The 27127-nt window shown below is 40.6% G+C and overlaps 1 protein-coding gene across 1 annotated transcript in view; it reads left to right on the top strand.

Annotated features, from left to right (window-relative positions):
* Positions 1 to 27127, top strand: part of LOC311089879 (uncharacterized protein) — an 832216-nt gene that overhangs the window by 429408 nt on the left and 375681 nt on the right. Inside the window, exons 46-50 of the mRNA XM_084124910.1 lie at positions 6932 to 7105; positions 7405 to 7581; positions 7729 to 7899; positions 8325 to 8498; positions 11771 to 11941. Coding sequence (XP_083981036.1) covers positions 6932 to 7105; positions 7405 to 7581; positions 7729 to 7899; positions 8325 to 8498; positions 11771 to 11941 — 867 coding nt within the window. The remainder of the gene's footprint in view (positions 1 to 6931; positions 7106 to 7404; positions 7582 to 7728; positions 7900 to 8324; positions 8499 to 11770; positions 11942 to 27127) is intronic.

The raw sequence follows: 27127 nt of genomic DNA on the forward strand, positions 1-27127 counted from the left end.
GGGTAATTTGGGCAAGGGAATGAAATGGACCGCCTTCGAGAATCGGTCCACCACGGTCAAAACTACCGTGTTACCCTGAGAGGGTGGGAGGGCGGTGATAAAATCTAGAGCGATGTGGGACCAGGGTCTCGAAGGGATCGGCAGCGGTTGAAGGAGCCCATCTGGGGGTCGATTGGAAGTCTTACCAGTGGCACAAACTGAGCAAGCCAAAACAAAACTGTGAACGTCACGAGCCATACGTGGCCACCAAAATCGTTGCTTAACTAAAGACGTGGTACGGCTGACTCCTGGATGACAAGCCACATTGGAACAATGACCCCACTGAATGACGTTGGACCGTAATTGCTCTGGCACAAATAACCGGTTCGGTGGACAACCGGGTGGAGGCGTTACCCCTTCTAAGGCCGTTCTGACCTTCGATTCGACCTCCCATGAGAGTGTGGAGACAATTAGGGACTCCGGAAAAATGCACCGGGGAGTAGACGGGCGATCGGAATGGTCAAAAATACGTGACAAAGAATCGGGCTTGATGTTTTTGGAGCCCGGGCGGTACGAGAGAGTAAAGTCAAAACGTCCGAAAAAAAAGTGCCCACCGAGCCTGCCTAGAGTTCAATCTTTTAGCGGTTCTAATGTATTCCAGATTCTTATGATCAGTCCATACGATAGAAGGTACCCCCGACCCTTCTAACCAGTGACGCCACTCTTCCAATGCTAACTTGACTGCCAACAACTCTCTGTTACCAATATCATAATTACGTTCGGCAGGGGACAAACGATGAGACAAAAACGCGCACGGATGCATTCTGTCGTCTGTCGGAGAACGTTGGGATAACACTGCACCTACCCCCACCTCTGACGCGTCGACCTCCACCATGAACTGACGTGATGGATCAGGGGTAACTAGGATGGGGGCTGAAACAAAGCGGCCTTTCAGTTTGGCAAACGCAGCCTCGGCTGCGTCTGACCACCTGAACGTAGTTCTGGGGGAGGTCAAGGCGGTCAGAGGTGAGGCTAGTTGGCTGAAATTGCGAATGAACCGCCGGTAAAAATTGGCGAACCCCAGAAACCTCTGTAGGGCCTTACGGGAATCTGGACTTGGCCAATCCACCACAGCCTTAACCTTCTCAGGATCCATACGCATCCCCTCAGACGACACAATGTACCCTAAGAAAGGAACAGACTGTGCATGAAAAGCGCATTTCTCCGCCTTGACAAAAAGACCATTCTCTAACAACCTCTGAAGCACTCGTCTGACGTGCTGAACATGTTCCTGGAGAGACGAAGAAAAAATCAATATGTCATCCAGGTAGACATAAATGAACTGATCGACCATGTCTCTCAGCACGTCATTGACGAGTGCCTGGAAGACTGCTGGACTATTGGACAGCCCAAAAGGCATAACCAAATATTCAAAGTGCCCCCTGGGGGTGTTAAACGCAGTCTTCCATTCATCCCCCTTCCTGATGCGGACCAAATGATAAGCGTTACGTAAGTCCAGTTTTGTGAAGACCGACGCTCCCTGCAACCTCTCGAAGGCTGAAGACATCAACGGCAAAGGATAAGTATTCTTTACCGTGATGTTATTCAGCCCTCGGTAATCAATGCAAGGTCGCAGAGAACCGTCCTTCTTCCCCACAAAAAAGAACCCCGCCCCCGCAGGAGAAGAGGAAGGTCGGATGAATTTGGATGCCAGAGAATCAGAAATATATTTCTCCATGGCCTCCCTCTCGGGAATAGATAGAGAGTAAAGCTTGCCTTTAGGCGGAGACGTACCTGGTAGTAGATCTATTGCACAGTCATAGGGACGATGCGGAGGGAGAGAAGCAGCCCGAGACTTACTGAACACTTCCTTCAGGTCCAGATACTCCGCGGGCACGTTTGATAAATCCACTGCCTCCTCCTGAAAAGCAGAAACAACAACAGACGGACAGGCAGACGCAAGACAGGACTCATGACAAAAACTGCTCCACTCCAACACTGATCTCTGCTGCCAGTCAATCTTGGGGTTATGCTTGATTAGCCAGGGATGACCGAGAACGACAGGTGCAAGGGGGGAGTCCAGGATGTAAAATGAGGTAGTCTCTGTGTGATTGCCGGATACAGTGAGTGTAATGGGTCCAGTGGTGAATGCGATGGTGGGAAGGGCTTGACCATTGAGGGCGTGCACAGCAATGGAATGGGTAAGTGGTAACAGGGGAACGTGAATCTTGTGAGCGAATGTGTAGTCCATGAAGTTACCTTCTGCCCCAGAATCCAAAAGTGCAAGACAGTCGTGAGTGTTGGCTGACCATCTAAGTCTTACCGGAAGGAGAGTTGATGTTGATGAGGTCTTCTCAGCGGAGATCCCACCCGACAGTAGCCTCAGATTTACTGCCGGGCTTGCCCTTTTACCGGGCAGTTGTAAGTGAAGTGACCAGCAGTCCCACAGTACAGGCAAAGGCCCTGGGATCTCCGCCTTTCCTTCTCCTCCCGGGAAAGCCGAGCTCGCCCGACCTGCATGGGCTCGTGATCGTAGACGGGGCTGACCGCGTCCCCGCCGCTGGCTTGCGTGGTCTCCACGGTGGTTGAAGCCCGAACCGGTAACTTCATCCGTTCAACACGAGAATCCACGCGAAGCGCCAGGTCGATGAGTCCGTTGAGTGTAGCGGGTAAATCCAACGCGTAGATTTCTCTCAGGACGCGGTCAGCCAGCCCATGCAGGAACATGTCCCACTGCGCTTCCTCGTTCCATTGACACTCAGCCGCCAAGGTCCGGAACTCAATGGCATAATCTGATACGGATCTGCTTCCTTGCTTGAGATCCGCCAGGGTTCGTGCTGCTTCTCTTCCCGCGACCGCGCGGTCAAACACCATCTTCATCTCGGCGGCGAGTGTCTGGAACGAGGCACAACACGGATCTTGATTCTCCCACACCGCCGTCCCCCACAGAGCTGCCCTCCCAGTCAGCAGTGTGAGTACGAATGCCACTTTGCTTTGTTCTGTGGCAAATGTTCTGGGTTGCAGAGAGAAATGCATAGTACAGCGTGTTAGAAAAGCTCTGCAAAAATTCGGCTCACCACTGTAGGGTTCAGGGACCGGTAGACGGGGTTCTGACTGGGAGGCGCTTGATGGTGGAACTGGGGGAGCGGCCGGTGTGGGTGGTGGCGCAGTGGGAGCTCGTAGATGTTGAAGCTGCTGGGTGAGCTCGGACACCTGCGCCACGAGAGCTTGAATGGCCCGACCCGACTCCGTAGATGTCCTCTCTTGAGCCTCTATCCGAGAAATGGTTACTCTGATGAAGTCATCAAGCGAAGAGGATCCACTTGCTGCTCCCATCGTATGGTCAGATCGTTCTGTCATAATTCAGGGGCGGAAGCAATATGCAAGTAAACTCTTTTATTGTTGGTCAGAAGACACAGCAAAAACACACGGGTAGGCTGGTGGCGCAGGGACTTGATGGTCAGCGTGGAGGTGAAGACAGGTGACGGTGAATCCAGTGAAGTGAACATCCAACACGACGAACACCACGAAAACACCGAACAGGACACGATCTGGAACTGGAACAGGAACTGGAACCGGAAGAGCAGACGACGACAACACACTGAGGACACCAAAACCAACGATCTGACAGGGAAAGGAGAGTGCGATGAGTTTATATAGCAGAGATGATTGATGGTAGCTGATGAGGGGAATGAGATCAGGTGGAGTGCTGATCAACTGAACGAGCAGCCACGCCCACTCACACACACCCACACACACAAAACAACAAATACACGAGACACGAAGAAACCAGTGAATTCATGAACCGTGACACCATAATGTTTATTTGAGGTTTCAGATATTTAAATAGACATTTAAATTAAGTACTATAGGCCTATATAAAAAAGACATTTATAGTTTTTACACTGATGTCTAGTTATGACACTGAAATTCAAGCATGTCTTTGTGTCATTACATCACATCTGACGTAACACATCGGATTTATAGCCTTTTCTCACAGCACTTGATATAATTCAACTTATCAATTTGATGGCGGATCCAGAAAGGTTCAAACGACAATCACCAGTGACAGTGAAAATGTCACCGTCACTAAACGGATCAGGGTCTTCCCAAACGAGAAATCCTGGATGTCAAGTGAAGTGTGGCTCCTTATCAGGGATTGCAACACAGCATTCAGGTCAGGGGATAGGGCACAGTACAGCTCAGCCAGAGCTAACCTAAGGAAGGGCATTAGGGCTGCTAAGGTAGCATACAAAAGGAAAATAGAGGGATACATCATGGACAACAACCCACGTCAAGTGTGGCAGGGATTACAACACATCTCCAACTACAAGGGCCACAACATCACATCTAACAACCCTGATGCAAAAATGGCAGAGGAATTAAAGTTTCTTTGCCCTGTTTGAGGTGAATGGTGAATCAGCTCCTCCCCCAGCCTTCACCAGCACCTCGCTATCCCTCCAGGAACATCAGGTGAGGAGAGCACTAAGGGAAGTGAACCCGAGGAAGGCGGCTGGACCCGACGGAGTACCAGGGAAAGTACTCAGGGCCTGTGCAGACCAACTAGCGGGGATTTTCACCGAGATCTTCAACATCTGTCTGACCCGAGCCATCGTCCCATCTTGCTGGAAATCCGCCACCATCATCCCAGTTCCAACAACATCAGCACGGAAAAGCCTGAACGACTTTAGGCCCATCGCACTAACATCATTGGTAATGAAGTGTTTGGAAAGGCTGGTTGCCCAGCACATCAAGGCCTGTCTCCCACCATCATTCGACCCTCACCAGTTTGCCTATAGGGCAAACCGTTCTACTGAGGATGCCATTGCCATCACCCTTCACACAACGCTGAGCCACCTCGAACACTCAGGCAGCTATGCAAGACTACTCTTCATAGATTTCAGCTCAGCCTTCAATACTATAATCCCGGACATTCTGATTAAAAAACTCTTGGGCTTACACCTCCCCCCCTCCACCTGTGCTTGGATAAAAGACTTCCTCTCCAACAGACTACAACAAGTGAGACTAGGTCATCATCTCTCCTCCCCCCTTACACTCAGCACTGGCTCCCCCCAAGGCTGTGTGTTGAGCCCACTCTTGTACACACTCTACACATCTGACTGCTCCCCCTCTCACCCCTCCAACCTCAGCATAAAATTCGCAGATGACACCACGGTGGTCGCTCTCATTTCAGGTGGAGATGAGACAGAGTACAGAGACGAGGTCCAGCAACTGTCAACCTGGTGCTCATCAAATAACCTACTGCTGAACACAATAAAAAACAAAGAAATCATCATAGACTTCATACAAAACAGCACAGCCCACGCCCCACTCCTCCTGAACGGTGAATGTGTGGAAAGGGTCTCATCTTTTAAATTCCTGGGAGTAAACATTTCTGAAGATCTCTCTTGGTCCACAAACACTAAAGCTATAACAAAAAACATTTCCTACATTTCATGAGAATTCTCAGAAAAAAACATCTTGAACAGAAGCTGCTGGTGTCCTTTTACCGGTCAATTATTGAAAGTTTACTTACTTTTTGCATCACAGCATGGTATGCGGGATGTTCGGTGCTAGACAGGAGGGCTCTGCAGAGGGTCATAGGCTCAGCCCAAAAGACCATAGGTTGTCCTCTTCCTTCCCTGGAAGAGCTTGCCAACTCCTGCTGCCTCAACTGGACCAGATCCATTGTTAAAGACATTACACACCTTGCTCACCTCCTGTTCAACCTGCTTCCCTCTGTCAGGCGCTATAGGTCAATGAAAGCTTGCACTGCTAGATTAACAAATATTTTTTTCCCCAGGGCAATTTGTTCACTGAACAAACAATAACCCTGTGAAATATCATATTACCTCTAGAGATGATCTCATTGGCAAACAATCTATTTATATTTTTATTTTGCTGAAACTTGCTTGCTACTTGGAGGGAGGGAGAAAAAGAGAGAGTGCAATGTATGAAAGGGATGGGGGGAGGGCGGGGTTGTTTAATATATATTTATAAATTAGTACATTTTATTTTATTTATTATTTATTTTTTTAAAAGCACTGATCTGGAGTAGCACCTGTAATTTCGTTGTGTGAATACACTGTATTTATGCAATGACAAATAAAGCTTGAATTGAATTGAATTGAATTGAAAATACAAACCTTAACAAGAAAGGTTTTTAGACAAACATTTTCTTATTTTGCCAAAAATGTTCTTTCTTTTGTTGACCTTATACAGTAAGTTATTTTGAAGAATGTGGGTAACCAAACAGTTGCTGGTCCCCGGTGAGTTCCATAGTAGGGAGGAAAATACTATGGAAGCCAGTGGGGTCCAACAAAAAACAAACTACTTGATTGCTTTTGCATCCTGAAACTCGACACCCAATCATTCTCTTACCATTGCTGATGTTGCTCTCTCTCTTTCTTATTGAGGTTATGGTTTTAAAGGTAGCTGATCACAAATAAAATGCAGCACATTTCTGTTGCTTTTAGGAATGTGAACTCCACTGAATTTCCCTGAGGCACAAGAATTCATTTCCAGGGCACATTTTGTGAATGGAACATGAAAGCTCTTAAGATAACAGTCTGATTGCTTGAGACGGAATAGATTGAGTGTAAATTTCATCCATCTGTAGAATAATTCGTTTTTCTACATGCAGAATATGCATGTAGAATAATTAGTTTTTCTACATGCAGAATATGCATATTATCGGTTTCTCTAGATACCAAATTAATAAAAACCAAATTTAAACAAAATCATAACTTTACAATTAATTTTTTCCTACATTTATGATAAAATTTTGGAGTCTTTCTGACCAATAATTAATTATAATTCATTAATCAATCCACACATGAATAAAGTCAGAAGTGGCTTAGCTGTGCATCTGATAAAGTATTCAGCGTATTGTGCAGTAATGAAGTAACTTAAACCATAATGTGAAATTAATTTATAGTTTTATTTTCTGTAGACTTTCAGACTGCAGTATCACAGAAGAAGGTTATAAAGCTCTGGCTTCAGCTCTGAGATCAAACCCTTCACACCTGACAGAGCTGGATCTCACAGGAAATGATCCTGGACAATCAGGAGTGAAGGAGCTCAGTGATTTACTACAGGATGAGAAGTGTAAACTCAAGACACTGAGGTAAGTGTTATTAAAATAATAAAGTGTAATTTTAGCTGGAAAATATTTAATCTGTTATAGTGCCGTTGCACTCCGGGCGTCCTAAATTGGAGTCATGACTGGTGGACCTTTCCCGATCCCGTTCTCCCATCTCTCCCACTTTACTTCTTGTCCATTCTATACTGTCCTATCTTTACAAAAAAATTTAACTGTCAAAAAGACATTTATGAAAGCTTTGAAATATCTAAAGCCCTTTCACAACATTGTGAGCATAAATCACTATATAGCAGGTAATGTCAGCGTACTTTTCATTTGTCCAGGTTGTTACAGAGTCCTGATGCAGATGAAGCCTGTAAATATCTGACTAAAATTCTTTACAATAAAAACCCGTTACTCCTGAGAGAGCTGAATCTGAGTGAACGTGAACTAGGAGACACACGAGTGAATCAGATCGCTGCTCTACTGCAGGATAAACACTGTAAACTCAACACACTGATGTGAGTATTGTGTTCATATGTTACTGTAGATGTTAAGTATGTTATTGAAATCAGGTGACCAAAACAATGTAATTCTCAGTGATCATTTAATGTGGAAATCAAGTACTTTGTGTTTGTAAATTCTCCCTCTTCTGTTCATCATTTTAGGCTGTGTAAGTGTGGTCTAACAGAGGAAAGCTGTTCAGCTCTCGCTACAGTCCTGAGATCAAACTCCAGTCTGAAAGAGCTTGACATCAGCAACAATAATCTGCAGGATTCAGGAGTGAAGAAACTCCAGAACGGATTAGAAAATTCAAACTGCACACTGGAGAAACTCAGGTAAGTTCATTAAAACATTGTATGATTTTAAAGCTGCACTATGTAACTATTTTTGTGTTCAATTTATATAATGAGCGAGTATGACATGAATCCTTTTTCTAAACCATGTTTTTGTCTTATCCTGATTCACTACAATAAGTGTTTATATTTGGACTATTTTAGCCGGTCGGGTCACAACCACTGTGGAGTAGAACAGTACTGTACCTGCATGAATCACCATAGACATAAAAAGAGAGAAGTAGCTTCAGCTACAATGTTCTTCTGCTAGATGCATGCAGTTTTGTTTATTAACCCCTGAAGCCAAAAGTTTACATAGTGCCGCTTTAATAATAACATTTCTCTTTACTCTTTGTCAAGAGTTAAATTACTCCAGTAAACAAGTTTCTATCAGATGATGAAATACGTTTTTCTCTTCTCTTCTGTAGACTTTCAGACTGCAGTATCACAGAAGAAGGTTATAAAGCTCTGGCTTCAGCTCTGAGATCAAACCCTTCACACCTGATAGAGCTGGATCTCACAGGAAATGATCCTGGACAATCAGGAGTGAAGGAGCTCGATGATTTACTACAGGATCAGTCCTTTTCACTGACAACACTGAGGTGAGACATGATGAAATAATAAAAAAATAAAAAAATATATATACAGTATATGCAGGCTATTTTTACAGAAACATTATTTTACTAATTCAGTCTAATGCATAGGGCTTGGCAATATTTTTCCCATAGCATTCAATATTTATATCTATTTAGTTCATAGTAAAATGGGGAAGGAAATGTTCCACAATGTTTGTTAGACCATCAAAAATGTAAATATAGTTTGCTTTATTTAAAGGGATAGTTCACCCAAAAATAACTTATAACCTAGTTATAACAGTAATTACTCACCCTGATGTTGTTCCAGCCCCGTAAGACTTTCGTTCATCTTCGGAACGCAAATTAAGATATTTTTGATGAAATCTGAGAGCTGTCTTACTCCATAGGCTTCTTAAGGGACTGAAACTTGCTGGCCCAGAATAGTTATTAAAGATATCGTTAAAATAGTCCAAATGACTACAGTGGCTCAACCATATGTTTATCAAGCGACGAGAATACTTTTTGTGCGCAAAAAACAAACAAAACTAACGACTTTATTCCACTATTCATTATGTTCTCCGTGGGCCTGTGTGTGTTTACTTAGTAAAACTGCGTAGCGCGTCTGTGTTGCACATCACCACGTAGGCTCACTATTGGCCGACGCTGATCATGTGTGTGATGCGTGTGACGTGCAACACAGACGCGCTACGCAGTTTTACTAAGTAAACACACACAGGCCCACGGAGAACATAATGAATAGTGGAATAAAGTCGTTAGTTTTGTTTGTTTTTTGCGCACAAAAAGTATTCTCGTCGCTTGATAAACATATGGTTGAGCCACTGTAGTCATTTGGACTATTTTAACGATGTCTTTAATAACTATTCTGGGCCAGCAAGTTTCAATCCCTTAAGAAGCCTATGGAGGAGTAAGACAGCTCTCAGATTTCATCAAAAATATCTTAATTTGTGTTCCGAAGATGAACGAAAGTCTTACGGGGCTGGAACAACATCAGGGTGAGTAATTACTGACAGAATTTTAATTTTTGGGTGAACTATCCCTTTAATAGCAAACTGCACAAACTAAGCTACCTTTTCTTTTTTTCTAATTTCACTACTTCACACAGAGACAAGCAGAACATGCAGACTTTTTAGCATCATACATCTGATTGTATAGATTACTTTGAAAATTACTTAAAAGTTTATCAACATCATAGATTTATTATTTCCAATAAATATTGACACTGATTTATCACTCAGCTCCGCTGATGCATCAAAGCAGGGCCGGAGTGGGGCCACTTTTCAGCCCGGGAGTTTCAGGCCCAAGACCGGCCCACTTTTTCCATGGTGGAATTCCAAATTAGCACTTTTTTTAAATTGGATAAATGAAGCAACAGTTCAGCTCGTACTATTGTGTGGTTTGTATTAATACCATGGGTTAACAAATAATGTAAAGGTTAAATAATAATTCACTTAGACTTTATAAGAAGCAATTGCGACTTTATTTCACACAATTCTGACTTTATATTTCGCAATTCTGACTTTATAACACGTTTTGCGACTTTATATCACGCAATTCTGACTCTATATCTTGCAATTCTGACTTTATAAGAAGCAATTGCGACTTTATTTCACACAATTCTGACTCTATACAGTATCTCGCAATTCTGACTTTATAAGAAGCAATTGCGACTTTATTTCACACAATTCTGACTCTATACAGTATCTCGCAATTCTGACTTTATAACACGCAATTGCGACTTTATTTCACACAATTCTGACTCTATACAGTATCTCGCAATTCTGACTTTATAACACGCAATTGCGACTTTATTTCACACAATTCTGACTCTATACAGTATCTCGCAATTCTGACTTTATAACACGCAATAGCGACTTTATTTCAGGCAATTCTGACATTATATCAAGTCAAGTCAAGTCAAGTCAAGTCAACTTTATTTATATAGCGCTTTTCACAATACAGATTGTATCAAAGCAGCTTCACAGTATTAAATAAAATAGTACATCAGTGTTTGTTTCTAGTGTAACGTCCACGTTTAGTAATGCTGATCAATAGCACTGTTGAATCGATTAATCAAATTAAGTATCCCCAACTGAGCAAGCCAAAGGCAACAGTGGCAAGGAACCCTCTGGCGTTTATGAAGTAGAGACCGGATTAAACTGTAAGATTAAAAATGTTATATAAATGCCTGGCTGAAGAGATGCGTCTTTAATCTAGTTTTAAACTGGGAGAGCGAGTCTGAGCAACGAACAGTATCAGGAAGACTATTCCAGAGTTTTGGAGCTAAATGTGAAAATGCTCTCCCTCCTTTGGTGGATCTGGATATCCTAGGTATGACCAAAAGCCTCGAATTTAGTGATCTTAAAGAGCGGATGGATTATAGGGCGATAGAAGATCCGTTAAATAAACTGGAGCTAAGCCGTTTAGGGCTTTATAAGTCAGTAGCAATACCTTGTAATTAATACGGAACTTTATAGGTAACCAATGTAGTGATGATACAATCGGTGTTATATGGTAAAATTTTCTTGATCTAGTAAGAACTCTAGCGGCGGCATTTTGGACTAACTGTAGCTTGTTTATTGAGGATGCAGGACAACCAGCTAATAAAGCATTACAGTAATCTAGTCTCGAGGTCATGAATGCATGAACTAACTTTTCTGCATCAGAAACTGATAGCATATTACGTAACTTAGCAATGTTTCTAAGGTGGAAAAACTTAGATGTATATCTCGCAATTCTGAGAAATAAAGTGGAGATAAAAAGTCGCAATTATCTTTTAAAATGTTTTATTCTGTGGCGGAAACAAAGCTTCCACACCTCCTGGCCTCTTCCTCCCATCCATCCTCCCTGACACGTACAGTTACGGCCGGCCCAGCTATCAGTAGGCGCCGGCGGTGCCGCGGTAGCCTACCTGAGAAAACGTTTTGGAAAAGACGGGCTATGGACCCAACCAACTCTATAGGAGGGGAGGGGAGAACTCCCTCACATGGTACAACCCATGCAGAGTGCTGCGCGCTGTGGTGTCAGAATGTGGAACATGTGTAGCCTAATGTAACTAATGTGACATTGAAATGTGAAAAAAATAAATAATCCTCGACTGGCCCAAAAGTGAAGCGGCCCACCGGGAATTCTCCCGATTCTCCCATTTACCCACTCCGGGGCTGCATCAAAGTAAATTCAAGATAAACCACGTCACACTGTTTCTCATCAAAGTCAATGTTTTTTTCCCTCATGTTTAGTTCAGAACTGAATTAATTCCTGCTTTATCTTCTCTTCTGCAGGTTTTTGAGTCCTACTGCAGATAAAGCCTGTGAGTATGTGAGAGGAATTGTGGGTAAAAACCCGTTACTCCTGAGAGAACTGAATCTGAGTGAAAGTGAACTAAGAGACACAGGAGTGAATCAGATCGCTGCTCTACTGCAGGATAAACACTGTAAACTCAACACACTGACGTAAGTTGTATCATTATAACACCTTTTAATTCTTGTGAACTTGCTGCTGGGTTTGTTTTATGTATCTTTTACCAGACAGTGCTGACTTTGGATGCTTTTGTAATGTCATCATCCTCAAGTAAATATTTGTCTGTTTATATAGTCTGAATAACAGCAAAATCACAGATGAAGATTGTCGTGTTCTGACTGAAGCTTTAAATTCAAACCCGTCAAATCTGACAGAGCTGAATCTGAGTGGGACTGAACTGAGAGACTCAGGAATGAAGATCTTCTCGACTCTGTTTGAGAATGAACAGTGTCAACTGAAAAAGCTGATGCAAGTATTTTAGTCAATGTGTTAAAGGCCAAGTGCTGCAAGAAAACTGATATTATTTGTCTTTATCATTATGAAAACTTTATTTTCTCTTCTACAGGTTTAAATGCATCAGTATTACAGCAGAAGGTTGTGCTGCTCTGACTTCAGCGTTTAAATCAAACCCTTCAAACCTGATAGAGCTGGATCTGAGTGAGAATAAACTAGGAAACTCTGGAGTAACAGAAATCTCCACTCTGCTGGGAACTTCACAGTGTACACTGCAGATTCTCAGGTTTGAATTTGATTAATCTAAACATGAATTAGTATGATAGCCAAAACTGGCCTGTACACAGGTCCGAAATTACACTCTATATGCCAAGTAAGGGGTTATGTACTTAATCTTACCTAAACAATCGTTTTTAATAATATTACCACAGGCCTACGATTAGTACTGAAGTCCTCTGGTTTCATTTGACAGTAAATGCACTCTATAACTAGGGTGAAGATGATAGCAGTTGAGTTATAAATAAACGAGAGAGCACGGTGGTGGGATACAGCTACGGTTCATCTATGGGCAGGTGGGTCAGAGCCCCACCAAAATATTAATCCGGAACATAGACCTCTATATAAACTGAATCAATAATTAATTGTAAATGTGTTTGACATTCTGCAACAAATATTTTTTTGGACTTTCTCAACAATTTTAAATCGTAAAGTAAGCAGGATATATAAAAATTTAGAAAATGGCTCCGGCAGACGTATAATTTGTGATACTAAGTGGGGCAGCCGGTCTCTGAGCCCTCCCCAGCTCTACAGCACCCCACAATTTTCCAATGTAAATTTGTGGTGAAAAATGGAACTGCAGCAAGCTCTAATTGATATTAATTGAGACAATTGAGAATTATCTGTGAATCAAACCTTGGAATGTCACAATTTACCAATCAGAGTGAAGTATTCCAGAGAAGCCGTGTAATAAATGCAGGTAAATAAGGCTAAAGTAATCAGCCTTGTAATTATTAATATGCATGTCATGAAGAGCCTCTGTTAGTTAGTAATGTTACTTACATTAGTGAAAATGTCACTTGTATTAATTTCTCTTATTGACAAAACTTTTGGGGTGCTGGGAACTATAAATATCCTAATGGTATAATCCTATCGTATTGTGTTGGGGTGAAATAGCAAGCTCAGAAACCGGAGTAAAACCATAGTTGTTTTCCAATAAAACATCTTGGATGCAGAGCCACAAGTCTTTTGACCAATCAGAATCAAGATAAGAGATTGTCTTATTTTCCATAGACAGCTTTTCGCGGTATTACAACAATTTTGAGGGTTAAGTTTCAACATGATCCGTGTTGTTTGCTAATGTTAATTTAGATATATAAAAATAGTGAAGAAATTTTTCTTTCGTTTTGTTTCAAAGTCATGAAACAACATGTAGGTGTTTAATTGTTAACAGTTGGGGTTCATACAAATTAATAATATATTAAACCTTGCTTCATTCCAGAATTAATCAGCGTTTTTTAATAAATGGTCTATTAACTTGCTGCCACCTACTGGCAGAACTAGATAACCTGCATTGAAGTTGTTGATAAAGCAACCTTAAGGGCCCTATTACACACACGGCGCAATGCGACACCAGTCGCGATGCAAGGGTTTTTTGCTAATTTCGGCCCGACAAAGTTATTATTTTCACGTTGTGCAAATGCATTTGTGCATTTGTGCGTTGTGCAAATGCATTTGCGCCCATCTGTGTGCCCATGGGCTGCTGATCTGAAAACAAGGTGTGTTCAGTCACATTGTTGCCACGTTGCTATTTTGAGGCAACTGAAAACGACTGCGCTATTGACCAACTGAAACCTGGTCTAAAGTCAATGGCACAGTATTATTATTTTTAAAGGGCGCACTGGTAATATGGGCCAATAGGTGGGTGCTCAACGCACATGCACTCTGCTTATTACTCAGACAGGGACACGCAGCAGCACACAAACATTTTTAAATATAAAAAATAAAAGGATTCCTCTCTGGAGAAGCGTTCAGTCTTTCCGCTTGCAAATTCCGCCATGTAAATAGCGAATCCACTATGGTGCAGGCACAACTGGCTATTAAAGGGAATGGAAGATGAGACTATGACTATGATTATTGCACATTATGCCCAAAACACCCATGCAGGGTCCAAAGATGACACAGAAAGTTTTAAAGTTGAGAGCTGAGAAATAGACTCCGCTAATTCGCTGTTGGACACCGTGCTGCGTTGTCATTAGGGGTGTGAATTGACACTGGTCTCATGGTTTGGTTCGATTCCGATTATAATGTCATCGATTCAGTTCAATTCGATATCACGATGCACCGCATCCTCAATTTTAAATTTTACTACAAAAGTGATGTGTGTGCGTGCCTGTTCGGGAAGTCGCAGTGACAGAATAATTGTAATTTGACCATCGGGTGCGGATACTTAAATCAGATAAAATGATTGGGGCGGGTGGATGATTTGTTTTTGGCTGTGGATTCGGGTGACGTTGGAGCTCATCCGCTGCTCTGCCAGGCGTTAACAGCTCGGGGTGAAAACGGCTAATTTGGTTTATCAAGTTTGTGGTATTACCTCCTGCATATTCTATTTGTGCGTGACATGAGTGCACACAGCGCGTGTCTTCTGCAGGTCGTGCTTACCAGGTTATTCATAAAAGCCAAAATGTGCCCAGATGTAGGCTTTTAAAGTAGTTGAAGCATTTTTAATTTTCTCGAACTCGCGTCTCACCTCCCTCTGCCATTGAATGCTGCCGCGACAAAGCACGTACTTGACAAATGACATCAGAAAAGCGTCAGTACATTATAATCGTTTATGGTCTATTACTGAACCAATACCGAATCGTCCTCATCTGCATCGCGATGCATCGTAGAAATGATTAATTTCGACACCCCTAGTTGTCATGGGAATATTCCCAGGTGAAGATAATGTGGAAATTACGTTGTTTTACTACCTCAACCTGAAGTTATTCTTATTCTTAAAGCACATGCCTGCACAATGTCCAATTCAGCTTATACAGTCTTTGCTTCTGACCCATACGCAACACTCCCATAGTCTAAATTAAATCTTATTAAAGCAATGTAGATATACTTCAAAGTTGTCAGCAGCCATGTCACCCTGTAGCCCAAGACTGGTTGCCCACTGAAGCTAAGCAGGGCTGAGCCTGGTTAGTACCTGGATGAGAGACCTCCTGAGAAAAACAGGTTGCTGCTGGTTGCTGCAGGTTGCACCGTCCTTCGGATGAGACGTAAAACCGAGGTCCTGACTCTCTGTGGTCATTCAAAATCCCAGGATGTCTTTCGAAAAAGTAGGGGTGTAACCCCGGCATCCTGGCCAAATTTGCCCAGTGGCCTCTGTCCATCATGGCCTCCTAATCATCCCTATATACTGATTGGCTTCATCACTGTCTCCTCTCCACCAGCAAGCTGGTGTGTGGTGGGCGTTCTGGCGCAATATGGCTGCCGTCGCATCATCCAAGTGGATGCTGCACATTGATGGTGGTTGAGGAGATTCCCCCTTCTATGTAAAGCGCTTTGAGTGCAGAGAAAAGCGCTATATAAATGTAATGAATTATTATTATTATTAAAGCTGAAACACTTGCTCCCCATTCCAACTCTGCAAGACACCTCATCACACTTAGCACTTTTTTTACATTTATTAACTGTATACATTATTTGTTCTCTCCATGTTAGTTTTGTCAAAGTATAATCCCCCCCCCCAAAAAAACATTCTACTTTCTCTAATATACTTCCATACATTTTCAACTTAATTTTCTTGCCCTTCTTTTTATTTGTAAAAACCATTACTTTAGATTTTTCCACTGAGAACTTGAATCCCCTTTTTCCCCCCCATTTTCAACTTGATCAATTACTTCTTGCATCTTCTTTAAAATATACTAAACATTTCTACCTTTCTTCCATATAGCACCATCATCTACGAATAAAGACCCCTGGAATTTAAATCATTAATCATGATGAAGAATAAAGTTGTACACTTACCTGTGGTGTCCCATTTTCTACAGCATATTGCTTTGATAAATCTAACCCATTTTTCACCTGTATATTCCTTCTATTTAAGAAATCCATAATCCAATTAAACATTTTCCCTCCAACTCCCATTAAGTGTTTGATTAGGAGTCCCTCCTTCCACACTATATATGCTTTCTCCACATCAAAGAATACTGCTACTACAGTTTCTTTATTTACTTGCGCTTTCCTTATTTCCTCCTCCAAACTTATCACAGGATCCATTGTAGTTCTTCCTGTAGTTCTTAAACCGGTTTGACATCTAGCCATTTTATTTCTACTCTCCAAAAGGTATATTAGTCTTTCATTTATCATGCGTTCCCATTATCTTACATATATGTGATTGGTCTGTAATTACCAGGATTACTTGCATCGTTTCCAGGCTTCCTTGGAATAATTACTGCCACCTTCCAGCTTTGTGGAAGCCTTCCCTCCTCCCAGACCTTGTTATACAGTGCGTGCAGAATTATTAGGCACGTAGATTTTCTGATCATATTTTTTTTCCAGGCACATTTGACCAATTCCAAACCACGTTAATCGTAATAACTACAATTAACTTTGTATTTAATCATTTAAAAGTGATATATAGTGATATATAAATGTTCATGAAGGCTGGAAATGAAAAACACCTTATTTTCAGGTGTGCAGAATTATTAGACAAGTTTTATTTTACAGATAAAATAAGCCAAAAAGAGATTTAACTCAGACTGAAAAGTCAAAAATGATTAAATGCCCATGAGAAGAATGCAATACTAATGCAAAACTAGAAATTGCAGTTAAGGCATGACCATTGGACAGTGAAATACTCATTAGGTCAGCAGGGTCAGACAAAAACAGGTGGAGAAGAAAAGACGCAAGTTAACTGCAAAAGAATTAGGAATTAAGGTGAAGAATTAAGTGTGAAACCATCAGGAACCCTTTAGTCTTCAGCACCACCATTTTCCAGAACTGCAACCTACCTGGAGTCTCCAGAAGAGCAAGCTGTCAGGATCTCAGAGACTTGGGTTAGGTAAAGAATCCTAAAAAATGACCCCCACTTAATAAGAATCACAAGCTGAAGTGTTGTGAAATACATGAAGACTGATTTTTTTTATAGGCTTTATAGACAGACAGATTGAGAGTGACTCTTGAAGGACCAGCACCACATCCTCTTCTACCACTGTTTGAAGAATTCATCTTCCAGAATACATTTTAATAAGTTTTGGGAGTTTATTTTTAGACCATCTCTGTCACGTTTCTGTTTGAGTTTGGACTGTGTTTGTGATTTGTATTCAGTTCATTAATTCATCTGTCTCACCTGTGCCCTGTTAATCACCTCGTTTAGTTATCTCGTTTGTTTTGCCCCAGCTGTGTCATATTTCCCTGATCTGTTTCCTTGTGTATTTAAGTCCTGTGTGTTCCTTCAGTCTTTGTCGGTCAATGTTTAATGTTAGGTAGTCTTGTTCTGAGCACACGCTCCCTGTTTTTGTGTATCTGTTATAATTGAGAATTAAAGCCTTGGAATTCTTCATCTTTGAGTTTGCCTCCTACTTCATCCACCCGGAAGCCTAACAGATTGACCGACCCTAAAAGAAGAAAAAGATGGAGATATGTAAGCAGGCTTTTGTGGGAACCCGCCAAGCTGTGTTCAGGGGGATACGTGGAGGTCACAGGGGAGGATATGGACGACATGGGGCCAGGCACTTTCTCCAGCACCAACATCTCCATGTCCAACCAGATCTTCATGTCCAGTCGGATCCTCATCTCATCAGTTCCATCAAACCTATCTCCAGGGATGATGACTTCTCTGATCTCCCTCCTCTCATCAGCCCAACCAAGCCTGCAATTCACGCCAGTCCAGCCGAGCCTGCACTTCACGCCAGTCCAGTCGAGTCTGCACTTCATGCCAGTCCAGCCGCGATTGCACTTCACGCCAGTCCAGCCGAGCCTGCACTTCACGTCAGTCCAGCCGAGCCCGCACTTCACGCCAGATCTGCCGAAGCTAAGGCAGTTTGCGTCATGCCCGCCGCGCCTGAGATTGAGAGCGTCATACCAGCTGAGCCTGAGCCAGTTGTTGGCCTAGAGAGGCCAGATCCAGTTCCGAGTCCAGCCGAGCCCGCACTTCACGCCAGATCTGCCGAAGCCAAGGCGGTTCGCGTCATGCCCGCCGAGCCTGAGACAGTTGTTGGCCCAGAGAGGCCAGATCCAGTTCCGAATCCAGTTCGAGTCCAGCCGAGCCCGCACTGCACGCCAGATCTGCCGAAGCCAAGGCAGTTCGCGTCATGCTCGCCGAGCCTGAGACAGTTGTTGGCCCAGAGAGGCCAGATCCAGTTCCGAGTCCAGCCGAGCCCGCACTTCACGCCAGATCTGCCGAAGCCAAGGCAGTTCGCGTCATGCCCGCCGAGCCTGAGACAGTTGTTGGCCCAGAGAGGTCAGATCCAGTTCCGAGTCCAGCCGAGCCCGCACTGCACGCCAGATCTGCCGAAGCCAAGGCAGTTCGCGTCATGCCCGCCGAGCCTGAGACAGTTGTTGGCCCAGAGAGGCCAGATCCAGTTCCGAGTCCAGCCGAGCCCGCACTTCACGCCAGATCTGCCGAAGCCAAGGCAGTTCGCGTCATGCCCGCCGAGCCTGAGACAGTTGTTGGCCCAGAGAGGTCAGATCCAGTTCCGAGTCCAGCCGAGCCCGCACTGCACGCCAGATCTGCCGAAGCCAAGGCAGTTCGCGTCATGCCCGCCGAGCCTGAGACAGTTGTTGGCCCAGAGAGGCTAGATCCAGTTCCGAATCCAGTTCCGAGTCCAGCCGAGCCCGCACTTCACGCCAGATCTGCCGAAGACAAGGCAGTTCGCGTCATGCCTGCCGAGCCTGAGACAGTTGTTGGCCCAGAGAGGCCAGATCCAGTTCCGAGTCCAGTTCCGAGTCTAGTTCCGAGTCTTGTTCCGAGTCGGGGGGTCGGCTGCCCGGTCGAGCAAGAGCCAGAGCCAGTCTTCGAGCAAGAGCCAGTACTGTCACGTTTCTGTTTGAGTTTGGACTGTGTTTGTGATTTGTATTCAGTTCATTAATTCATCTGTCTCACCTGTGCCCTGTTAATCACCTCGTTTAGTTATCTCGTTTGTTTTGCCCCAGCTGTGTCATATTTTCCTGATCTGTTTCCTTGTGTATTTAAGTCCTGTGTGTTCCTTCAGTCTTTGTCGGTCAATGTTTAATGTTAGGTAGTCTTGTTCTGAGCACACACTCCCTGTTTTTGTGTATCTGTAATAATTGAGAATTAAAGCCTTGGAATTCTTCATCTTTGAGTTTGCCTCCTACTTCATCCACCCGGAAGCCTAACAATCTCCTACCCTGAAGTCCGTTTTGCAGAGATGGACTAAAAATAAACTCCCAAAACTTATTAAAACATATTCTGAAAGATTAATTCTTTAATTAACACTTCAGCTTGTGATTCTTATTAAGAGGGGGTTCATTTTTAGGATTCTTTACCTAACCCAAGTCTCTGAGATGAGTGAGATCCTGACACCTTGCTCTTCTGGAGACTCAAGGTAGGCTACAGTTCTGGAAAATGGTGGAGCTGAAGACTAAAGGGTTCCTGATGGTTTCACACTTAATTCTTCACCTTAATTCCTAATTCTTTTGCAGTTAACATGAGTCTTTTCTTCTCCACCTGTTTTTGTCTGACCCTGTTGACCTAATGAGTATTTCACTGTCCAATGGTCATGCCTTAACTGCAATTTCTAGTTTTGCATTAGTATTGCATTCTTCTCATGGGCATTTAATCATTTTTGACTTTTCAGTCTGAGTTAAATCTCTTTTTGGCTTATTTTATCTGTAAAAGAAAACTTGCCTAATAATAAGGCGTTTTTCATTTCCAGCCTTCATGAACAATTATATAAAACTTATAAATGATTAAATACAAAATCAATTGAAGTTATTACGATTAATGTGGTTTGGAATTGGTCAAATGTGCCTGGAAAAAAAATATGATCAGAAAATCAACGTGCCTTATAATTCTGCACGCACTGTATAACATCAATAATTTCTCCAGAACTTCCATACTTAGATGTTTTAACATACTGTAACACACTTCATCTTTTCCTGGAGCCGTTTTCCCTGTCCTATCCAGTGCTCTCTGCAACTCTCCCATGCTAAAAGGAGCATCTTGCTCCTCATCCACATTATCTTTTCTGCATATCACATCCTTATACTGTGCTTTTGTTCTTTATATTCCTATTCTTCTAGAACTGTTTATAGTAACAAAACCTTTTGCCATCATCTCTACCTTTTCCTTGTTTGTTGTTGCAATCTCATTTCCTTCAGTCTTAACTGGGTAATTCCATTCTCTTTTATCCCCACATCTTTTTAAACATTCCCCATATTTCGTCTATTTGAGTTGTATTTCCTATTGTGCCACAATAAGATTTCCAGAATTTTCTTTTTGTCTGTCTGATTGTCCTTCTTACTATTGCCTGAGCTTGCTTATACTGAATCAAATGCTGATAATGTGTTATTTTAACTAACCTAAATTATTTATTTCTATTTTTCACTACCTCTTTAAATTTATCATCCCACCTTGGCACTGCTTTCTTTTTACATCTTCCTTTACTCTTGTGAATGGATTCTGCTGCTGATGATATTATTTCTTGCTTTATTAGGTTGTCTAATGTTTCAACACTCAATTCATCGTTAATTTGATTAATCAATCTTATTACTTTCTTTCTGGAATTTTCCCCAATAAGCTTTCTCAAAAATCCATTTCCCACTTGCTTCCTCAATACTCCATACTACCTCTAGATTTATTTTGCACCACGCTGGATAATGATCACTGTCTATTGTGCCATCTTTCCAAGTGGATGCTGCACACTGGTGGTGGTAGAGGAGAGACCCCAACATGATTGTCAAGCGCTTTGGGTGTAAAGTTTGTTCGTTCGTTCATTCATCTTTATGCACTGTCCAATCACATTTTACTGCAATTTTATTTGATACTGATGTGAAATCTAATACTGATTATTTTCCAGTGTTAACATCAATTCTTGTACATACACCATTATGTAAGAACACTAAATTCTTCTCTTCTGGCATTTCTTCTATTATTTGACCATTGTAGTAAATTCTCCCCCTCCCCCACAATGTGTTATGGCCATTAAAATCCCCACACCATATAATATTATTAAAATGTTGTCCCTCTATCTCTTCTAGCTTGGTTTTCTCTAGCTTTTTACAAGGATTATAATAATTATTAACAATTACCAACTCTCTATTTCCAGCCCATTCTCATTCATTTCCCACTCCTAAGACTTGGTACGGTATTCCTTGCTTTATACACACCCTCCTCCTCACCCCTCCCTTCTATCATACCTTACTACCACATAATCAAAAAAAAAAAAAAAATCCAATTGAGGTTTTAACCAAGTTTCTTGAATGCACACAATCTCAGTTTTTTCTATCCTACTAACAACAATTTGCTTTAAGTCCTGCCCATTAGCTAACAGACTTCTCACATTCCATTGTAAAATTAGCATTATTAGGATTATGAATCATCTCACCTGACTTCTGAGTTCACCATTTATTTCCTCCCATTTCAGCCTCATCATGTCCAAATGGTGTTCTGCTGCTTTCACAATTACTTGAATTCTTTGTGTCATTGACTTAATCTCATATGCATTAATTATTCCTGCAGTGAATGTGACCAGTTTCTTTTTCTCTATCCATGCTGATCATTCATTTCCTCTTCTCCTTTATTCACTCTTCCATCTCTATATTCTGGTTCCTCTGTCCACCTCTGTCCCTTTACACATTTTAGCTGTATGTCTAAACTCCTGACAGTTGTAGCATCTCATTGGTTTCTGTACATATTCTCTTACATTATATCTTACAAAGCCAAAATATACTTCTTTGGGTAACTCTTTCTCCTCAAATTCAATCAGTGTTGACTCTGTCTCCTTTTTCTCTATTCCTTTGGTCAATCTTTTTTTACACTTTTCACTGTGAAATTTCCCACTCTCATGTTTTCCAGAATTTCTTTACTATTGACATTAATGGGAACCACACAAATCACTCTCTAAAGCTGTGAGCGAGCGCATACAGGCACGTCTGCCTCATAATACAACATTAAAAAGCTATCTTTGTAAATAAACGGGTCGTCCTCGCCTGGGAATTCAAAGGGGAATCGGATATGCTTGTTAAGACGTAGGTCAATGTCCAGATATCGGATATGTATCTGATTTAAAACCACATTTGGAAGTGGCTCAGATTGGATGCGAAAAATCGGATCTCGAGCGGATTTTTGTGTTTACACATGTGCAACAAATTCCGAAAGATCGGATTTTGTGCCAGTGTAAACACAGCCTAAAAATAGGACCCTAAAGCTGCAGTCCATAACTTTTTTGTTAATGTATACCAATTTGGAGCAAGTGCATAACCAGCCAGTGTTCAAAACGATCTCCTTACAGTAGCCCAATTCACAACAGTAAGCTTGTTTATGTCTATAATTTGAGTGGTACTAGTAGGTTTTCACGGGGAAAAACAAGCTTCTGCCGTTCGTCTTTGCATCATTACTTCTGTATACATAATAAAGGAGTCCCGGATAGTAAGCTATATCGCGTGTGTGGATGCAGCAGGTGGCGGACCTTTTGTAGCCTCTTCTTACTGCAGCTGAATGTAATTAAACTTGTCATTTTGATGCCGGTTTGTAATCCAGCAAGTACAAAACGACAATCATCATTGACAACTGGTGCGTTGATAGACAACCCACACATACACCTCAAAACATTCGATTCTTGCGCACTGGGGAGCCGTACTGATGAACAGCCTACATAAAGAAGACAACTAAATAACACAATAACTGCAATTTCAGGGTTCAAACAGAGATGGCGACAAAGAGGTAAAACTTACGGGCTTTAAAATATAAAATATAATTTACTGAACAATAACAGCCATTATAAACTTTGTATTTAGCATTATTAAATAAGTTGTGTTTTGGATAGCTTATGTCTTTAATGTGAGTGTATACAATATTCAAATACGTCATTAGATTGCAATATAATTACTTTGTTACTATGAAATGTTTAATATTTTACAAATTAAATGCTTTGTTTTCTACTGTTATGACATCTTTTAATAAGAATTGTAAAAGAAGTGTATGTCCTATTTGCTCTTCTGTGCACTGAAAGTTCAAAGGCTTAATATTTCCATTATTGTTAGAGTGCACCTGAACGTGTAATTTACATGTTTAAATCACACAAAAAATCCCAGACGCCCCACAGTGATTACATTCATAAACCTGTCACCTTTTTCACCTTCTGTGAGTTTGCAGGTCTGTTATTGAAGGAGTAATTATTTCAGTTTTAAGACTATTTGTCTCTTTTTGTCTTCTTCTAGACTTTCAGACTGCAGTATCAGTGAAGAAGGTTATAAAGCTCTGGCTTCAGCTCTGAGATCAAACCCTTCACACCTGATAGAGCTGGATCTCAGAGGAAATGATCCTGGACAATCAGGAGTGAAGGAGCTCAGTGATTTACTACAGGATCAGTCCTGTTCACTGAAAACACTGAGGTGAGACCTGATCAAATAGTACAAAATAAATGATATGCAGGCAATTTATTTATATAAACATTATTTCACTAATACAAAATTAACCATTTCACACACATATTCATGTTATTTTTCCTTAGATCAAGTTTAAGAATTTATTTGAATTCTGCTTCATCTTCTTATCTGCAGGTTTTTGAGTCCTACTGCAGATGAAGCCTGTCAGTATGTGAGAGGAATTGTGGGTGAAAACCCGTTACTCCTGAGAGAACTGAATCTGAGTGAACGTGAACTAAGAGACACACGAGTGAATCAGATCGCTGCTCTACTGCAGGATAAACACTGTAAACTCAACACACTGATGTGAGTATTTTACATTGTTTTATACTTTACAAAAGAAAAAAATACATTACAGTTTTAAAGTCTGATAAAAGACTGTCATTGCTCTTTAAAGTTTTTGAGGATTGAGATTAGTTGATCTATCAAATAAATGTATCCTTCTGTTACTGTAATGTGAATTGTGGCACAAATAAACTGAAGAATGTTTCCTGTCTTTGTTTTCTTTCTCTTCAGTCTGAATAATAACAGTATTACAGCAGAAGGTTGTGCTGCTCTGACTTCAGCGTTTAATTCAAACCCTTCAAACCTGATAGAGCTGGATCTGAGTGAGAATAAACTAGGAAACTCTGGAATGAAGAAGATCTGTGCTCTGTTGGAAAATACACAATGCAGATTAGAGAAACTGAAGTGTGTATTAACATTCATCTACATTTCTGCATGTTTATGTATGGTTATTTATTAAGGTTTATTTAATTAGATGAACTGAAGAAAAAAAGTTTTACTATTTTTTAAATGTACACTATGACTGAGGCTAAAATTCAGTTTAAACATCTCTTTTTGTGTTTAGTGAAGAAAATAAATGTGTAAACAACATGAGGACAAAATCCCAAAATTATGGAATTTTATTTTTTGGTGAACTATTAATTTAATAAGATTAGGTTATTAAAGTTATTTCATTTAATAAGGTTTTGGTCAATGCATATATATCTAAGGGAGATTTTGCCAATATTAAAATAAAAACATCATATTGGCACATGTTTTTGCACACTATATGGCGATAAATTGTTCATAATTTGTCAGAAGCCATTCATAAATCCCATTAGTGATGTGATAATCTGTGTCTCCAAAAAGAATAATAACAACTGTTCGTTTTTTCTTCTGTTTTTCTGTAGACTTTCAGACTGCAGTATCAGAGAAGGAGGTTATAAAGCTCTGGCTTCAGCTCTGAGATCAAACCCTTCACACCTGATAGAGCTGGATCTCAGAGGAAATGATCCTGGACAATCAGGAGTGAAGGAGCTCAGTGATTTAATAAAGGATGAACGCTGTACATTAAAGACCAGGTGAATAAAACCTTGAAATATTTAATAAAATTGTACTTTTAAAATTACCTGAAACCATGCTGCAACAAAACAATAATCAGTTGATTTTCATGTCTTGTATTGATCCATTGTTTATTAATCACAGCACATAATATGGAGGATTAAAATTAGCAAGATCATGAATTTGTTTTCATAAGCAATAAACTTCTGGTATAAACAGAACATTAACAGCACTATCAGTTACTACACTTCTGCTGCGTTGATGAACAGGTGCAGATTTTATATTTCCTTAAACAGTAAAACGTGCATATTTTGTCAATAAATTAAGCTATTTATTTTTCACAATTGCAATAAACATTAAAACATCACATAATATCCAGTAAACATTACAATTTTGTAGTGATTGCTGCTTATCTCCAATTTAAGAATTTCTAGTTCATTTATCACACACCAAAAAAATTATTACATTTAATAATATCAAATTCTCTTTCATCAACAAAGCTTTCATCATCTATAAACAATTATTCATTGAAGAAAACATTCTATACAAGTTCTTATTTGGTTGTCACACACACACACACAAAAATATGTATTTGCAGCCTTATGTAAATGTTAGTTTATGGTTATAAAGCTAAAACTTAAAAGGAATGCTTTAGAAACAAATTCAAAACTCTAGGAACAACCAAAAACCAAATGAAACATCACACTAGAGTTGGTAGTTCTAGGTCTGATTCTGCTTATTGATTCCGATTTTTATCAATTCCTAGTTTTGATTCCAATAAGGTAAAAAAAAATAAAAATATGTCACGTTTGGGTTGTAGGAAGAACAGGATGATGAAGATTAGGTTCAAAAAGGCTTTAATAATCGAGCAAACAATCCAAAAGGCAGGCAGGCGAGCAAACACAACTTAACGTTAATGTGACAAGACAAATTAGAACTGAAAACACAGGAACTTAAATACACAGGTAAAAACAAGGTGATCAACAACGACACATTTGAACAATGGCAAATCATATTAGTTACCATGACAACAAAGGAGGAGTGGGAAAACTGAACAAAGGAAAACAGGAACTGAAGAATGCAAATTAAAAGTCCATGAAAACTAAACTAAACACGTATAACAGAATAACTGTTACAATATCATTCACATAGTCTTTTTTCCGAAATGTTATAATACCATGCTAAATACCATGAACAAAAATCTAAAAGCTAAAGAACTTATACAAGGAACTTTTGCCTATGGTTTTAACAAAAATACCACAGCAAAAACAGCTATTCTAACTAATATAAATTTAAAGCATTATTAAATACAATAAATACTCAGCAATTAAATAAGAACAAATAAACACATAAGCAATAACACAAATAAATACAACTAAAAGATACAAATGTTTAAGATTTTCAGATGTTCAGGTACAGAAACTGAAATCAAATGTAAGATATGCATTACAAATTCAGTTACAAAAGTACTTCAGTCATCTTGAATGGTTTAAAATCACATTAAAATCCACAGAAAGGAATTGATAAGAAGAATTTAAATTCTTACTTATTCTTGTTGGAATTGATTTTCCCACATCACACTCATACACTAACTATGAAACATACTATTGGGAATGATCTATATTTTTTTCTGTATTTGATTTATAACTCCACTCATAAGTAGGATGGGAGCAGCAAAAGTTATAAAATTATAACAAATTATCTCATCTAAAATTCTCTTCTATTTCCTGTAGGTTTTTGAAAAGTGCTGCTGCACAGGAAGCGTGTGAGTGTCTCACTAAAGTTCTGGGTAAAAGTCCATTATTACTGACAGAACTGGATCTGAGTGAAGCTAAATTAAAAGATCTGAATGGAGAGAAGCTCTCTGCTCTTTTGATGGACTCTCATAGCAAAGTGGAGAAAATCAAGTGAGTCAGTGTGATTTATACATTATAACTTCTATTCACTATAAAAGACTG

The sequence above is a fragment of the Abramis brama genome (genome assembly GCF_963993115.1).
Source record: "Abramis brama genome assembly, chromosome: 9".
In the NCBI taxonomy this organism is placed as follows: Eukaryota; Metazoa; Chordata; class Actinopteri; order Cypriniformes; family Leuciscidae; genus Abramis; species Abramis brama.